The sequence below is a fragment of the Caloenas nicobarica genome, chromosome 2, assembly GCF_036013445.1.
Source record: "Caloenas nicobarica isolate bCalNic1 chromosome 2, bCalNic1.hap1, whole genome shotgun sequence".
Lineage (NCBI taxonomy): Eukaryota > Metazoa > Chordata > Aves > Columbiformes > Columbidae > Caloenas > Caloenas nicobarica.
Window position 1 is genome coordinate 120293418 of NC_088246.1, and position 19074 is coordinate 120312491.

A 19074-nucleotide genomic window follows, 5' to 3' on the forward strand; every position below is an offset into this window, starting at 1 on the left:
ATGGATCAAGAGTGGAGAAGGACTTGGGATACTGGTGGATGAAAAATTGGACATGTGCTGGCAATGTGCACTTACAGGCCAGAAAAATAATCCTGTTCTGGGCTGCCTAAAAAAGCATGGCCAGCAGGCTGAGGGAGATGATTCTCCCCTTCTACTCTGCTCTGGTGAGAACCCAGCTGGAATACTGTGTCCAGCTCTGGAGTCCCCAGTAAAAGAAAAACAGGGACTTGTTGAAGAAGGTCCAGAGAAGGGCAAGAAGAATGTTCAGAAGGACGCAACACCTCTCCTCTGAAGCAAGGCTGAGAGAGTTGGGGTTGTTCAGCCTGGAGAAGAGAAGGCTCTGGGTAGAGTTTAAGGCAGCTTTTCAATATATATAAGAAAAAAAGCATTTTTTTACCAAGGCTTATAGTGACAGCCTAGTGGAAGGTGTCCCAGCCCATGGCAGGGGGAGTTGGACTAGATGAACTTTAAAGGTCCCTTCCAACTCAAACCATTCTATGATTCTACCAGGATCTAAATGATTTGGTGTTTGAACTGCTGAACTGTAATCAATAACTGTGTGGTAGTTTTTTAATTGAGCATGATCTCAAGCCCTCCATCAGCAATGTTTGTAAGGTAACAGAGTGACAAAGAACTTGGCAGGGAGAATAGGCAGAGTGTGCCACAACCTTTGACACCCTAGTCCAAAGAAGAGGGTGGATTTCCACTGTCAGGATTTCCCCATATAGCAGAAGAAATCTGGACTCTACATACTGTAAACCAACACTATTAATAACTTTTGTTTTTTAAAAAGGGAGCGGTTGTATGATTTTGTACTTTAGCACTGAGACTATTAAAGTTTTCCAAATGTGGACCTCAACTGTATGCTGCATATTAAAGATACATATTAAAGCTATAATTTTATTTTGTGTTTTTTCTGTGTAATTTAATGTTTGCATGGAAAATAAAAAAATGAGATTGGACAAAGGCATTAAAAAGAATTAACCTGTGCCTCTAATTATTAGAGAACAGAACTGCAAGTTAAGCACGCCTTGTAGCTTGCAGTTTTCAAATATCAGGGGCAGCAATGAACACTGATAAGGCTGCCTGCTGGCCAGGGCACTCAGGGCTTTTCTCAGCTAGAGGCTATTCCTCTGCATAGCAAATCCTTCGCTCGCTGCTACAGAATATGAGGGGAAAGAAATAGGTCAACCTTGTGGTGCTGAAGCACTCTGAGCTTGCAATCACAAATAAAATTAATTCAAAACAGTTAAATAGAGACATGTTTGAAAAATTAGTAAGTTACCCTTTCTATTTTTTGCCAGTTTTCCCTAGTGCTTTTCCTGCTGTGAGTGCTTCACTGTGTTGTGACTGAGTGTAAAAACCAAACCAGTAACAAGGATTAGCAACCCTACAATAACAAACCAGCAGCCTTACAGGAAAACAAAAAAAAAAAAAAGGAAAAATTATCTGATTTAGGTTTCTGGGGGAGTATTAGGAAAAACTTCAATTAAAAATTATTTTCTAGAAACCTTGAAAATTCAGCAACACTGCAACACTGTTCTGTTTTGGTTTGGGTTTTTTTTTTTAATTAGCTACTGTGATCCACCTCCCTGCTAAGTTGCCAGACTCTCAGGGAAAACAAGGACAATCCTATCTGTGCACAATTGGTAGACTGGATCCTTCTCCCAATCCTCCTTACACCATAATTTTATAGTTGGCTTGCCACAGCAAAGGTGTACTTACAAAACAAAGTATATATATGTATATATAGAGTCACAATAATTAGAACTCCTTTCCATTGTGTTTCAAGACACTATTAGAAAAGGGAATAAAAAACTTTACATAAAAAATCTTTCTCCACACTCAGAGAAATTAACTGAATTAGGGGGCACAACATAAAGCTTCTATTCATAAAGAAGTTATTAATTTTACAGCCTTTCCAGCTCCTTTGTGCTCCCTTTTTCAGCGGTGAAAAAGAGATTTAAGTAGGTTATTTGGGTTAGAGTAAAAAACCATTTCTGCACCATCTTCTCCAACATTTGATCCAGTCCTGAGGAAAGAATAGCAGAAAAAAAAAAAAAATCTGATTCTTGGACTTTACGTCCTGCACTTGGCACATCTGGAGTGTAGTTTACAGGGGCAGGACATTGCAAAGGAGTCAGCATACCTGTTTTGGGCATTCATGGATTGCACGACCTCAAGCAACTCCTTTGCCTTTCGCGCTTGATATTTTTTTTGATATAGCATACCATACGACATCATCCTCAACAATAAAACATGGGGTGGGCTGGAGTGGGATGTGTGTCCAAAGTCACCCTTGCTTGGGGACCAGCTGGGCATCATTCTGCTGGTGTGAGGTGGTGAGTCATCGCCTTTGCATCACTTTTTCTTTTTTTATTCTTATTAAACACTTATTAAATTGATCCATTCTTTTTTTTTTTCCTTGCTTTTGCCCTTCTGATTCCCTCCCCGTGCCACTGTGGGGAGTGACTGAGTGACAGGGTGGGGGCTTCCCTGCCAGCCAGGGACAACCCACCACAGCCTCAAACTGCTGTAGGCCATGGACATGCATTTAGAAAGCATTGCTATACGCTTGCTCCATTCTTCTGCTCTGCTGTATCAGCTACATATTTCTCTCTTGTGTTTATTATTAGAGCGAGGACAGAGGCTGTGCAAAAAATTGGTCTTGCCCAGTACAGCCATTTTATATTCTTACATACTTACTCCAGTAACCATCTATGCAGCAATGCTAGATTTCTGCCACTATTTCAGAATTTATTTTCATGTGCTTGTAACTTTTTCAAAAGTGCTTGGAGTCAGGGCTAGATCCTCACTCCAGGATCTGAGATCAGCTTTTTTTTATACAGAAAAACATGTCTTCCTCATTAATGCCTTACAAGCCACTAAAAGCCAGATTCAGAGGAGTTTTGAGAAATTTATGGGAAGCTTTTAACACAGAGCTAGGAACTTGAGAGAAAGGAAATTGTTCCTTATTTCAATGGAGTTTTACCAACAAAACTTACTTCCACTTAAACTGTATTCAGCAGGGACTCAGGTCATTACAACAAGAATATCCAATCCCTTCTGTATAACTCTTCTATAGCAATGGTCACGTACATGTTCATCTGCTTTTCCTCATTCAGAAAATTCATTCTCCATGCAGGATGGGCAGCTTTTGAACTGTCAAACAATTGCTTATCTATGTATTGTCTTTCGGTAGCTTTTGGTACTCACCATAGCTGATATGGCAGTGTTCTCCTTTGATGACAGGCAGCATGGTGCCAATGTGGAAGGAAACTTTTGACTTCAGATCTCTTTTCATGTGTTCTGACTCCAGTTTCCCAGCTGACATCGAAAGCAGTAAACAAATCTCGTTAGTTGCTAAGCTGGTCAGATTGTCCACTCTCATAACCTATGGTCACATCTAAAGCTGTTACCCACAGTTTCTTGCCCTATCAATGAAATCCAGCCTGGAAATCAAGGAGAGAAGACACAAGAATGGATAAATGACTTGTCTTCCCAGTGTGGATGTAAGCCTAAAGGGACTCAGCCCGCTGAGATCACGGTCAAGTGTGGTACTTAACTCTGGGTGGGAACGCCTTGAAGACTGAAGGTGTTGGAGGTCTTAGAGGACCACTCCCAAGGAAACTCCAGGAAAACTGGGAAAATGTGAGACTGTCCCAAGGAAGACCAGCACCTATCAGTCTACACTGATGAAGTTCTGTAGTGAGACAATCAATTTGAAGAACTGGTGTAAGAAAGATACTGGTTATAAGGATCACACTTTTCTGAAGGCAGCCTTAAGCACTCATACTCATGGGACATGTCCATGCTGGAAGGGACTGGCCTTATCCTAACAGCAATACTTAGGCTGAGGTGATCAGGCATTGATTACAGAAGATATGGATAAGAAAAAGAAGAAACTTGGAAGTTACTTCTGGATGCCTTACTCAGTCTATAGCCGGAGCGAGCACTTCTCCACCTCCAACTGCACCTTTATTTCCTTAGGAGGTCCAAGGCAGGCAAAGAGTAGGTGGCTTTGAGACCTATTCTAGATCCAAGAGGTCAAATTTAATTGCAATTCTTGGATCTAGACTTGCACACACAAAGGTGGACTGAGATCTATGGTCTCTCCTTCGCAGAATGGGATTGAATTTCAGTGGCCTCTTAGAAGAAAAGGAAGTTAAAACTACAGCTGAATCTATGATTGTTCTAAGGAAGAGAGGAATAAACCCAGTGCTTAGAGGGTGAAACAGTTATAGAGTAAAAACCTCATCAGTCTGCTGGAATGTTTTATAGATTCAAGACTGAAAGCTAAGTAACTGTAGGAGCCTTTAGAGAGGGACATCAATGGCTCCTACAATAGAAGGTGGCCCTAAATATTTCAGAGAAGGCAGTCAGAAGAAGAGGATGTGTGTGCTATAGAAGACATACTTGGCGAACTATCAAGGTCGGCTGGGGGTGGAGCAGGAAAAAGGGGAAACGAACCATAGGCCTTGAAGGTCATATGGTGACCCCCAACATTCCTACCTCTCCCTCAAGAGGAGTAATTGAGGAAGAGGAAAGAGGAGTCAGAGGGTAGAACACTGAAGTAAATCTCTTACCTCCTCTTACTCTAATCTCTTGTCCTTACCTGGCTTTAGCAAGACAGCTTGGAAAGCAGTGAGGCTGCCCAGTTGAGAAACATTCCTGGTTGGCAAACAGCCTCTTCAACAAACTTCTGGTTGCTGCCTACTTGGCAGTTTGAGGCACATTGTCCTGCAAAACAGGACTAAGCAAGCTTGGAAACCTAGGCATAGTTGTAACTCTCTTTCCTGGTGGAAAATGTACGCCAGAGCTTTTCTTCCGATGAGGCCCAGGCAGTAATCTGGCACAAGGTACCTGCTTCCCTCCTGGTGTGCAAGACACAGAAGAAGCTGTAGATATTTGGAAGTGGAAGGGAGGAAAATGGCACCTGGTTCTTAACAGACTTCTGAATGCCTGGTGAGACAAAAGCTGAGGGAATCACACAGCTATGGTACAGACAAGCTATAGGCTTTCACAAGTGTGGTGAGATGTTAGGAGCAAATGCATTGCTCAGGTGGTTGGTAGCAACCAGCAAGAATTTGCAACAATATTCTCGTAACCAAGAATAAATGGCTTTAAAAACACATCCAATAGATTTCCAGAGAATAAACGTAGGGTGGTAAAATGGTGTTGCCTCCAGCCGACTTAAAATTATAAAATACTAGTGATTGGATCTCATGATTTATGGACCACCCACTTCTGCTCTTATTGAGGAAATTCTTCATCAATGCAAAGCTCCAACTAGATCAGCCTAATGGATTGACTCAATAATTTTGAGAACAGAGGTTTGAGTGTCTGCATGAATTGGACTGGAAGGCCCTTTTTCCTGTTTAAAGACAATAATATTTATAGCTTTAAATGCTACATCAATTTAAATGTTATAATGTTTCACAATAATGTATTTAAACACAGAAATCTGTTTATTTACCCAAACAAAACAGAGGAAGTGATTCCAGCCCTCAGGTTTTGAATTCTCGTTTAAATATGTGAACATCAGTCCACAACTTAGAGATGTTTGTGTATCTATGTACCTCCAAAATACTCATATTTCATAGGCTTTTTCACATTAATATTCACCAACAGTATCACAAAAGTTCTTTTTCTTTTACATAACTGTAAGCAACAGTAATTCTAGAAACACTAGAGAAAAAAAAGCATAGCAATGTCCACAGTTACAAGAAAAAGTGCACATTACTTGGTCACAATCACAGTCATTACTTGGAAAACTATATGTAACAAGTAGATATAAAATATCACTGATGCCTTAAACTCATTGTCAAAAATGGAATTACATAAAATTTTGTACATGAAATAAGGCAAATTTAGGAATGCACAAGAAACTTGTTATTCAACAAAAGCTAAACAACAGAACAGATAGTACAGTAAGCATAAACTAAAGTACTTTTTCTATATACTTAAAAATAAGCCCGCCATAGTGCACAAAGAAAACACCATTAATGTGTAATCAATATTATAAAATAAGAAATAGAGGGGTTGGGAAGAGTGGGAGAGGGGAAAGAAGATTTTTATTATAGTTGCAGCTGCATCCATTTACAGTTTTGTACAGGTTTTAGCTAGGCCTGGGAATTCTACAAATCATACCAAGAAGTGTCATTGACCTTCCTCCATAAGAATTTTGCTTAAATTAAGGAAAACAAAATAAATACACACAGGAGTGCAAATTTTCAGATTGTCACTTGCAACCTCTTCACATTCATCATCCACGTCCAATCACAACTAGAGGGACTTGTATAGGACAGCAGCAGTGATCATGGAATTAGATGAGCTCACCGTAAGAAATCAATTTATCTTTTTTTTTTCCTCAATGATATGTCTTTTTTTTTTTTTAAGAAAAAAACCCCTCGACTCTTTATTAATTGCTAATAAAGCTGCAATATATTACAGAATGGAGTTGAGAATGGTATGAATGCAGGAAATGCATGCTTCCTTTGGAAGGTATTCTGTAGATGACAAGTTACAGTACACAGGGGAAGAATTATCCAGCATCAAGAGTTATTCGTCGTAGAAAGAATATGAAGTTGGGGAGAAGGGCACAGTCAGGGGTTCAAGAGAGGAAAGGGGGACTTACAATAGCTCCTCAAAACATTTTCAGGACCAGTGAAAAAGTTTACCAAAGTAAAAACAAAAAATCTTGAATGAAAACAAAAATCTTTTGTTTTGTTTTGTTTTTTATAAAAATTACATTTTTTTAAAATACAAGATCCTTTTAATTGCAATTGTGCCCTGTAGCAACAGGACATTTGGCAACGTTTTGCCATATACTCCAGCTTTAAGTCCAATGAGTCAGTATCACATTCCACTAATATTGCACTTGGATCTTGAACCTTTTTTTTTTTTTTAAACCATCACAGCATCTTCTGCTTCCTCCACTTGTTAGAACGAGTTAATTTCTAGCCACTTTTTCGATATTTATGCTGACACACTAAAACAAAAGCAATAGGCTGGACACAGTAAAGTACCTCAGAAATACCAGAGGTCGTAGTTCACTTGAAGCACCTTAACACATCACTTTATGGATCAAGAACAGTGTGGCATTATGGTAATTAACTCTTCTAAAAGACTGTGCAGTAACTGAAGTGTGTGCTCTGGGAAATCAAAATGTCATTAGTGGAAACTCTGAGATAAGACCAGGCCAGTGCGAAGGTCACATGACTCAGTTCTGCTGCAAAATAAGGTTTTCCAGTTCATCTGCAGAACGCAATAAAAATGCGGCTGATTCTCGGTACCCTGCCACCAGCTGCCTCACTGCATTTATTTCAGTCGGACTCAGCTGGGGTCTAGAGCTGGAACTACTGGAGGATCCAGAGCTGGTTGCTAACTGCCTCTTCATACTGAGATCTGTTGGACCTGCAGATAACAAAGAACAGAAGCTTCAGAACTCACTGCCAGAGACGTTTCACAGGTTTGTAGCTACAAATGCGGAGTAGCAAAATCTGCTCTCAGCTGTGCGCCAGTCAGAAGTAGCACAGAAAAGAAATTACTGTTCAGTTACCAGTTGCCTTGATAGGGACCACAGCAATTTATTTTTGTATATGACAGACACCCTTTAAGTTCTACTTATGTAACACCAGGGGCATGTCCACTGCCAGTAGAAAATTTAGGTGTATCCCAACAGTGCAAGCCACTCACATTCCAAGACTGCCCTGGGATCTGATGCTGGTGAGTGGCAGAAGGTTTCGTCTCCTGCGCCTCCCCCAGCTCCAGCTGCCATCATAGCCCTCATGGCAATCTGCACACTTGCAGTTTTTATCACAGAATCTTAAACTTATATTCCCAAGGTATCTCTTTTCACGTTTTATGCTTCAATCAGCACACGGCCAGGTTTTGAATCCCTTACAGATGTACATAAATGGCCATTCACTTGACTAGCCCTGACGCCGTGTGATCACCTAGATAAATAGGCTGGTGACAATCTGGCTGCTACAGTGAGGAGGACACTGTCATCTGCGGGGGTTGCATACAGCTGGCAGCGTGTTGCAAGGACCTTGTAAGGCCTGAACACTGACAAGAGAATCTGCAGCCATCACCATGTTGCATTGGCAGCTTAGACCAATACGCTTAGCACTTCTCATCAAACAATATTCTCAAGACCATGTGTGCTGCGTGCAGAAGACGGCACTCCTGAGGGAAGTCTGCAGGTTACTGCCATCAGCAAAACCGTCTGCCATCAGGAAGTTTGGCTTTGCGTGGAATTTCCCTGGTCATTTGACCATAGTTATTAATCAGCTAAGATGTACGGTGCTTTGATGTTTGCGTTTTCCACTTAATACATTTTTTCTTCCTGGGTGTAAATGTAGACAGGTGGAACTGGACCGAGGACTTTTTTAGACATAGAAGACTACAGATGGCAAGTATACCTATCAAGCAGTTTATTATGTGCAAATCTGGAAAAACACTGCTCATTCATTTTGACAGTGTAGCAAACCTATGCTTCTGGCAGGCAGAAAATCAGACTAGCCTGATCTTAGTCTTAATACTCTCCTGGAAAGTGGGATCAAGTTATTCAAAGTGATGTATCTTGCTTTCCTACGAGAAAAATGTCACTGTTCAATTTCATCTGGACAATGTATGTCAATGCCAAAGCTTTCTCAGCATTGGTTCAATGAATGGACCTTGCTTCCTAAAAAGATTTTAAAATTTAGCATATTGAACTGCAGAATACAGAACACATCAACTCGTACTGCAGAGGTTCTCCTAAATAATCACACTAGAAACACAAGATTCAAAATGATTTTCACTATCCTAAGCACTAATGGAAAGAGATGTACTGATTTCCAGAAGCTGAAGGTCTGCTCATAAACCTTACTTATTTTTCTGTCTTTTATGTTTATGCAGAGCTACAGCCGAGACGGCAAAGAATGTGGAGATTGCCATGTCCCCACACTCACTGAAGTTAATGAAAATCTCCCCTTGAGTGAAAGAAAGCAGAGCTGGGACTATGAAAAGAAACTACTCAAACAGAAAGGGTCCTTTTAGATCTTACTTCCTGCCACGCAACGAGGATGAACAGCACTTAGCCTTACAACTCTATTATCCAGTTTTACACCAGCATAAATGAACTGACTTCTAAATGACTTCTAGTGTACAAAGGATAAATAAAAGGACAATTAGCTCAGTGAATTTGCTTCAGTGTGACCGCACGCTGCAGGGAAACCATCACAGTGTGAAGAAGCTCAGAGGATATTTCTAAGTAAAATCTTAACCCAGCACAGAGAGGAAGGGTATACAAATCATAAAGCCAGCTGGGCTGAATGGTTGTAAGAAGCCATTAAAGACTTCTATATTTATTGAGGCGGTAGTGAAAAAGCTACCACTGACATATTGAGGGCATTGTGCTCCATATGAACCTACTTTATGTTCTTTCCTTGCCTCTCATTCATGTCACAGCCAAAACCAGACATACAATATATAGCAGAACGGAGCTTCTGTGGCAGAGCATGTCTTTTTCCAAAACAGAACTGAAGAGCTTTTCTCATTGGTAATTCCGATTTTTAGGTGATTGAATAGGGTATTGTTTATTTCACTCATAAGCAGAAAATACACAGAAATGTGCTTGCTTATACCTCTGAGGTTTTCCTTACAAAAATTGATGACACAAAGTAAAAGCATTGATTTAAAGGAAAACTAGGAGAAGATGAGATACCCAGCACGCATAAATTGGTGTAACTCCTCACAAGTCTATAGGGTCACAGTGATTTACACAAACTGAAGATCTGGCCCTGTATTCCTAGATATCTGGATTAACTCTTCAGAATATATATCTTTGAATCCTTGAAGGTACTGGAAATAAAGTTTTGTGCAAGCACAAATCTGCAGCCTGCATACACAAGGAACCATCAGTGGCAGTGTTACTGATTCTTGAAGGTTGTCCAGGCTGCTATATGCTAAAAATGCGATAACTTACCGGTAGCTTCATGAGTCATACCTGGTTGTTCAGAAAATAAGGAATAAATGCATCTTATTCTTATAGTGTAGATTTTTCCTGGGTAATTTTATGCAAATCAGCTACTGAAACACCGGAACCTCAATCTTACTCATAAATATCCACCACATTTCTTGAACCAGACAAATAAATCAGAGATATTCTGAAGGCTTAAAATAGCTGGTTAAGGTAGACACTTCATGTACCTCTGTCTTCAGCAGTCATCACTACAGATGGCTAAGTTTGGAGAAAGCTGAACAGCTTCACCACCATTTCTTTAATAACTACCCTTACTTTAAATAGAACTATATCCTTAATGTACTTAAAATTTTTGATTAAGCTGCCAGTGTTCACAGGAACAAGTAAGTATATCCCTATACAAACAGAAATCTGGATATTTTTGCAATGAATTTTGCAGTGTCTGGTTCCTCCAAGGTAATACTGCACATTTTAGCATATGGCTTACTATCTTGGAGTACTTCAGAACAATTAAAAATCTTGATTGCAAACATTATCAGGTTCCACAATGTCTGTGTGTGCAAGCAAAGACTAAGCATATATCACAGAGATGAAGACAGGATATTTATTTACTTCCCTTAGTGCATACTATTATAACTCACAATTGTCGCCTCCTGTGTTTTGATAAGAGCACAATATTCTCTTAAGCAGTTGGTTAAACAAATTGCTGAGACAGATCCTTTCTTTCATACTTTTTCAGAAGACTGAAGTATTGTGCCTCTGCCTCTTGCCAAGGCCACCTAATTGACACTTTAACACAGGAATATTTTTGATTTACCACCTCAGTCCAGTTACATAGACCTAATTTCCCTTGTGAGGTGAAATTGTTCTTGTTGGAACCACATCAAGCTGAATATAAGAAGTCTGAAAACACACTCTTCATGTGCTAGACAATCATTTATCAAATTAGCTGCTAGGAATATCTGTCATTAAATGCACTGTGGGACAAATGGCTTTTCTGTAAATTGCAAGACTTAAATGGAACTAGTTATTGCCTCATGCACTACTCATTAGTACCATGATTTATATCTGACTCCAAAATATGGGTCAGATGTAGATGTGCTGCTACTGATTGCTTAGACATTATCAACTGTCTCAGCAAAAATCCTTTAAGAATTGTACGCTGTCACTGGGTAGCTACCAACCATATAATTAACAGCTACTGAAAGAATAATAAATGTGTCAATGACTCTCAAAATGGTTATCATTATTTCAGATAATAATTTAGAATAACAAAAATAATTTTAAAAAGCTATATGTGCTTAAGCATCTATGCTTCTACATTTTCATTAAGCAACTTTTTTCATCAGTGAAGATGTAAAAAGAAGTGGCACTTATTTATAGAAAAATACATTTGCCCATGCTTTGAAAGCTCTCTTGTGTATCTTTTCAGTTGCAGCTATTCTCCTGTCCCCGTTTTCCCCATGAATGGCTTTAGAAGTATGTACTAAATTCTTATACACTCCAATAAAACTAAATAGAAACAACTATCAAAGTATGCTACTTTTTCCAAATCAGAAGTATTTATTATTGTAATAATGTTTCATTGTGATATTATGCATCTGCCAATGCTTCTTTTCCTCCTGCCTTCAAACAGAGAGCAGATGTGCCTAAAACTATTGTTTCAAGTGCCAGGAGATCTCTCAGATCAAGAAAACAGGGACTAATAAACTGGAACTTTTAAGCTCCTTTCTCCCTTTTACAACTTTCCCCCTGGAAAACATGCCTTTAGTTAGTTTAGACAGCACAAAAAAACTGCTGGGTTGCCTGAGGAAAGAGACATGAAAACACAGAACTGCCTATAGCCGCTGAAAATGATGCATTCTCAACAATCAGCAAACATGTTGGTTTGTGATGAAATGATTATATGAGGTCCTCCCATAATGTTTCCTCCCTACCACAGGAGATTAATTATGTGGCCTACACCCCTCTTGCCTTGATGGCTGTCCCCTGAGCTTTGTGCAAAGCTGGAAAAGTAAGACACTGGCCAGTACATCCACAGAGATTGCCTCACCATTTCTATGGTGGGAGCAGACTAACACTTGCGTATGTCATGTATCTGATAATTTGAGGAGGAGGAGGAAGGGGGAAGTGGAATGTGGGGATGATCTTAATACAGAATTCAGCCAGTATTTCCCAGTGAGAAATTCCTACCTTTGCCACAACATAGGTCAAACCATTTAACTTCTCCCAACCCCACATTTTGCCTTTTTTTAAATGGAACTTGAACACACTGTCTCAGGTTCCCAGCTCTATCACTCTTGTTCTGTGTCTCTTCATGCCCCAGGCTCCAGCTGTGTTAGAGACAAGTTGTTTTGTCTTTTGTCTCTCTCTTCACTTTGATGACATCAGGGTAGCACTGAGAACAGAAGACTGTGCAAGAGTAGAGCTAGAAAGAGCTGGAGAGAGCAACCACAGCAAAAATCCCATTCAACCCCTATATCATGGCCAGCCATGCTGTGGGTACTTAGCTACAGCTGTGGGGAATTAGCTACATACTGGATATTCTCAGTTGGACATTTTTTTTTTCGCTAGTCTATTGCCGAGAAGCCTGCACTGATCATGCAAATGCAAAGATTTTACAGAAGGTTACAGCTTCACCAAATTTGACGGTGCAGAAATGAGGCACCCTCCCTACTGTCACACGTGAAAGTGGACAAGAGTGCTTGGTGCTCCTGTCCCTGCCCCGGAGCAGCACAGCCATGCTGGTCACTGGGGCTCAGCAGCATCAGCTCCAGGAGCTTCCCCCAGCTACCCCGTCGTGTTCCGCAGGGCTGCACTGCCTGAAGGACCAGGAGGCAGAAGGACCGGGAAGGCACATGGGTGAGAGGCCTGGCCAAAGCGGGGAATGGCTGGGAGAGCACAGCCCTTGTGGGCCTCTGGAAAGGAGCAGCAGGGAGAGGGGAGTGGTGTGGTGGGAGTCCAGCAGCTGCTGTCTGGACCACGGGGCCGTTGGTCATGGTCTGCGGGCCCACCTGTGGGAGAGGAGGTTAAAAGAAAAGCCTGCAAGGGCTCAGGATTTGCCTGTGGTGTGAACACGTTCGTATTCGGCAGGAGGACTCACCTGAGCTGGAAGGGGACTGGACGTTTGTGGTGCCTGGGATGCAGTGCTGAGTTGTGGCTGTGGTGGAGGTAGGCTGCAGATCTGTGTAGAGAAACAGAGACACAACAGCTGCTTTATCTTGCCATGACATGAGGGCATGTCCTGCATGGCCAGTCTGCCATCAAGTCTGAAACACCCTCCCTTTTTACACAAAGAGAAATGACTGACATTTCTGCCTAGAAAAACAGGCAAGAATGCAGAAGAAACAGCCCCAAATCACCTCCAGGAAACCAAGCAATGGCAGCAGAAACACTCTCCACACCTCTTAGGGAAAATGGACCTCAGGAAACCAAGTGGCTGTGGAGAGCAAGGCTCCAACAAGCCCGCCTTGGCTTCAGAGAGTGCTTGACAGCTGACAGTCATCGGGAGAGGGTGGACAGTGACCCACGGGACAGAAACACGTGGGGAGAAGGGGTGATCCCACTCTGTCAGGAGAGGCTCAGGCAGCACGCAGAGCCTTTGACGCTTCTGGCAGCAGCAAGGGACTTTGCTCCCAACAGAGCACCTTGTCTCCTGGTCTCGCCCTCCTGCCTTCAAGCCGGGCATCCCTCCAAGCTCGGTCCAGGTGTGATGGAGCAGGGCCAGCTGAAGCCCCTGTGGCTGGCTAAGGGCTGGCAAGCAAATTTTGTTTACACCCACTAGGATACTCCATCCTCGAGATTCTCCATTCAGTTCTCTAGCGGGAACCGTACTAGCCTTAAAAAAGGAGAGACATGAAAATCCACCCTTCTCAAAGAGCAGCTCTCCTTTAACACCTACAAGAATCGAGGACAACGTGCCCAAAGGCTTCTCCCCAGCCCATGTACAGGCTGACAGAGGCTCTGTCAACCCACAGGTTGCTTGGTGATGGAGTGAAGCTTTCCAGCTGAGCTGGCTTGGCCTAAAGGCTTTAAAAGCAGGGGGGAAAGAGACCTTGGTGCTGTAAGCCCAAGACTTTTCCTGCTGTGCTTTTTTCCTGCCCACAATAAAGGAGGAGTCACTGTACAAGCTGTTGCTTTCTGATTGCTCATATTGAGCAGTTGCATGAAGGCTTGCCCCATACAGTTGTGTAAGGAGCTAATTATGGTTCTGTAATTAGCCATGTGGAAGGACAGGCTGAGGAGGGAAGAAATGCGACAGCAGGCACAGAGAGGTCTTCAGTCAGAGCCACCGAACAGACAAGCAGACAGCTAAGTCTGTAAGATGGGATCAGAGTAGAGATGAACTTTATAGAGGAGGAAATAACCAAATTTAACGAGTCACAGCACACAAAATACAGGCATGAGCTGGGTTACTAGACAGGAGAGCTAATTGGACATAGTAATTATATTACTATGGGGGAAGGTCCAGAAGAAGATACTCAAGCAGAGAGTTTTAGCTAACTTTTCCAACTTTTTTCTGCTTTAGCAGATACACAAAAACGGACAGTATTTTTTTATACACACATCCTGACTGAGGTGTATATTTAATTTAACACTAGGCGAACATTTGTAAATCTGACAAGAACATTTGATGGATTACTAAATTGAAAAGGAAATGCATTCTTAAATTACTTCTTAGGTCTTAAAAACAATTTGCAAGCAAATATCCTGTTCTCCAGAGAGGAAACTCATTAACCATCGTAATAGCCTTGCTTATGTTTGGAACAAGAGTCCTTGAAACAGAATAACAGTTGCAAACAACTGTCCTGTGAAGTCTGTCAGGAGGGCAATGGTTACCCCTCTCAACTGCAACTCCATCCACTCCTCTTAGTCTGCAAATGAAAAAGCAAATATGCATGAACACCTCAGAGAGGACTGACAGTTCCCAAAGAACTGGCCTCCAAGTCCTTGTATTTCTCCTGTAGGGAAACTTGCTAAGGGAACCAGAGCACTTTACTCTCAAAAGCCAAGAGATAATTAGGTTGGCTACTGATTGCTTTTGTGACAATGAAACTAAGAAAGTGATGGAGGTGACTTTCCACAATTTTCCTAATGATCTTCCTGAAATGGCAGGTGGGTCACAAACCAGCAGCCAGCCAGATTGTTAGCATCGACAGCTGGTTTCCAAGTGCTGGCACACAGGCTTTCAGTTCGTGGAGCTTACGTGCTTTGGATCCTGTAGGATCCCTGTGGAGAAGACGGACACCTTTGCACAACGCTCCGACATTGCACAGCCATCTGGGAGAGGCACGGTGGTTTACTGGTCTTCCAAAGTAAGAGGACATACAAACAAGTTTTTCCAGTGCAAGTAGAGAAAGGCAAGGAAGAAGAAATGTTTGAGCATACATCACTACGCAAACTGTGAGCATCCACTGGTCTCTTCACCCCAGTGGTGCTACAGAGGGAAATGCAGAGCTCTGCACAGTTCCCTGGCTGCGATAGCTGTGCTGCATCCCACAGTTCCTGAACAACCACTGTTTGTCCTGCAAAACCCATCCTTTGCTTTAATTGTAAAACAACGCTGGATTTCTCTATGTTAAAGGTACAAATAAAACATTGCTTCTAATCAGAAAGCAACACTAATTTATGATGCTGAATTTGTACCTCTTATTTTTTAAAATTGCACGCTGCAGCGACATAGAATGCTTTTGCCTAAATCCCACAATTCACTGAAAATGAGAGTTATGAAAATGTATTCTATTACAAGAGGTTTGAAGGGAAGTACGCAAGTGCACAAAACAGTTGCTGTTCCTCACAGTTTAAGATTGTGTAAAACAGGACAATTCTGACGGCTTCTGGTGACAAATAACACATGGAGAGCTTAATCCTACTCTTAGTTGGGTGAATGAGTAAACACCAACTGCTTTCAGCGGGAACTGGCTTGGATTTTCTCTGGCCACAATGTAAAAGACAGTTTCAAAGTTCTTGTGCATTTTCCCAAGAAACTACATTTCCATGGCCTGTCTTACTCTTATGAAAATATTTGATCAGAGGTCATATTCAGTACCTCAGATGTGTTTTTCATGCTTATGGAAACAATTGTAATCATCATTCACTCTCTTTAAGTCAAAGACTTCTGACAACTAAAATATTATCTTTTTAAAGCCTTTTGAAAACTTAATGCAAATCATTCACGGACCTTTAAGGCTTTTAGGAATGGGGGGTGGGGAAACAGACATGACTGAAGGTCACCAGGACACCACATACCAATAATTCCTTGCAGGCTGCAGCCCTGACAGCATTTTGAAAATTCCTTAGCACATTGAATATACAGGCTGTAGCTGAACAATTACCATCTTGCCTAAGTCAGCCCATGCACCTGAAGCAGGACTCTCCTCAGCCACAGAGGGATCAGCCAGGACAAAAATCCAGGGATTTCTCCGTTTAAGTACCATTCTTGGAGGCAAGAGACCCTCAGGCTTCCAGAGTAATCACTTTTCTCTGACAGACAGACGATATCCTTGTTATCAGAATGGGCAAAACTTTTCTTTTGATCTGAATTTGTATGAAATCAACACGGGGAACTATTTCAAACAAATAATACACTTTGCTTACATTTGTTTGTTACAAATGCTTGCTCGTGTAAGAAAAAAGGAATGTTGTCTAAATAAATCATACCACTGTCCTTTTCAGATGGACATGCAACCTCACAGTGACACATAATTACCTGTATCATTTTTAGTTTAGCATATAGATGGATATGCTGATTTCTCATTTAACACTCAGTATGCCAGATCATTATCTGAAGTAAATTAAAGTAGCTGGAGACCATGTGAGAAATCTAGGTCAATTCATTTGTGTTACAAAATATGGAGCTCCGTGTTTTCAGACTCCGGCCACATAGATACCAACGGCCTCATTTTGTGATCAGTATAGGAGAGGACAATAATGACAGGGTAGGTCCTCATAAAGTCATGCAAATCGACTGAAGATCTAATCTGGCATTTTTTTTTACTCAGCTTTGTTAGAGACTTCAGGTTCAGTCTTGCCCTGTTGTGAATTAGTCCCTTGAAACTGGAAGGAGACTAGCATGCAGTGAGCAAGTATTTTTGCTCAGCAGTAGCTGTTTGCAGGATTGTGCTCCTGCTCATTATCTCATAATAGCCTATGGATACTGAACTCCTTGGACTGGCTTTCTGTACCGCAGGGGGAAACGTACACACGAGCACATATACACACAGGCACATTTTGTAAGGAAACTCACCGCTGCTAGAAGCATCGTTGAGATTTAGCAGCCCACCTCCGAGCCCTCTGTAACTATGGTAACTGTAGGTCCCATTGCCATTGATGTACAACACCTCCTGTGAGCTGGAAACAGCTGATGTTGAGTAAGTGACCTGGGCTGGCTCCTGTTTGTACTGCTTGTCAGCTGGAGCTGCCTCGTCCTGAAAAAAACAAGCAAAGGTTTTGCATTATTGCTACATTTTACCTCTCACGAGAGGGTCTTTTCCATCGGTAAGACTCCACATCTATTGCTTTCAGAAAAAGTGTAACACATGTTAAACAAGCACAGATGTATTTCTGATTGACCCAATATCAGCTGAAAAGAAACAATGAAAATAACTGAGAATATAGGTTTCCTACACATCTGAGAATATTCATGTATTCGTGCTCCGCAAGCCAACCATACTGCTTCTCAAACGAGGAGATGCATCCTCTTACCCTGAAGAGCTCAGAGTCTCCTGCAAAATCCAACTCTGCTAGAAAAAAGACATTACTTTCTGAGTACAGGAGCCAGAGCGTTGTATCTTTTTGATAAGACCAACCCGTACAGAACACAGCAACTACTTCTTTTGATGTATCAGACTGTATGACAGAAGGAATAGAGGGGTGGAATAAAACAGCATTTCCTATGTTTGCAGAGGATGGAGTGAGTGTTCATCCGCATAAGGACCAAGCAGAAAGGATGCCTCTACAAAAATGACTTTTTAAGCATTTGTTATCTGTGTATAATTAGCGACTGTTTGTACACCATGAGTTCCGCTCAGTGGTCCCTGTTCGCCTCTCAGATGCTTGCATGATATTTAACAGGATTTAGCACAATAGCCCTCCAGTTTTCCCTTAAAGGAGATCATATTTCAGGTGAAAGTGTATTTTTCCCCATCTGCACTTTCTGTAGCTACTGCTTAGAGCACCTCAGCTCCACTCATGATCACAGAATGCCCCTGTGGCAACTTTAATAATGACACAGGTGAAAAAAAGAAAAGCATTTAGAGAAGATTAAATGTGTTTTAGTAGTTGGAAACAAGGAAAACTATCAGTGTGTGACTGCTCAGCCCACCACAGGTACCTGAGTGCCAGAAGTTCTGATTTAGTCTGCAAATGTATTTGAACTTTTTCTTAATTTCTTTTAACTAGTAGACTTCTTCTTTTTAAAAAAAATAGGCCTGAATTTACACTCTTATCTGATGAAAATATATTTCAGTGATTTCAAACAAAATGGATCTACAGAAGATCAGTATTTAGAAAACAGAGGTGAGAATGGTTGCAGACATTTTCAGGGTAGTTAACTGAAAAATTATCTGTTAGAATTATCTCCCCTTTGTACAAGATCATCTCCATTTTATGTGTCTCTATTGTGCACAACCCTTTTACGGTTGCTAAATATACCAAACTCATTAACAATGCTATAAAATATATCAAACCTTTCTTACAGTGTTTACTTAACTATAAGAATGTACATACCAGCACAGAGGCATCAAATAGTTCAAACAATGTCCACTCTCTGTGTCGAAGCAAAAAGGATTCTGAAGCTGCTTTCCTGTTTGTATTAGGAGCAGTTGTCAGTTCCACCTCTCAAATAAGACACTAACCACTTTTCTAAGATGAAGTTGTCCCTGTCTTGTAGATATTTGTTGGTGAAAGAGACTTGGGCACAACTGAGATGACTCAGGAGAAGGTATATATATTATTAACAGAAATGTTAATATTTAATACAGAACACTGAACCATCAGATAATTAATTCCATAAACAATCAGAATGAGGCCTCTTGGGCACTAATACGAGCCAAGGCAAAGCTTTGCATTTTTGAGAGTTGGCCAAACTGGACTTCTATGCATTT

General features: G+C 41.2%; 1 protein-coding gene across 6 annotated transcripts in view; it reads right to left on the minus strand.

Moving 5' to 3' along the window:
* Positions 1-7105: 7105 nt before the first annotated feature.
* The window catches only part of NOL4 (nucleolar protein 4), a 191835-nt gene continuing 179866 nt past the window's right edge, over positions 7106-19074 (minus strand). For 5 of the 6 annotated variants that reach the window (XM_065628610.1, XM_065628609.1, XM_065628607.1 and 2 more), the window contains 2 exons: positions 17217-17397; positions 7106-7416 (listed from right to left, as the gene is read on the minus strand). In XM_065628610.1, coding sequence (XP_065484682.1) covers positions 7223-7416; positions 17217-17397 — 375 coding nt within the window. In that variant the 3' untranslated portion in view covers positions 7106-7222. Of the gene's footprint in view, positions 7417-13073; positions 13155-17216; positions 17398-19074 lie in introns of all 6 variants that reach the window. The other variant, XM_065628605.1, reaches the window with a different exon arrangement.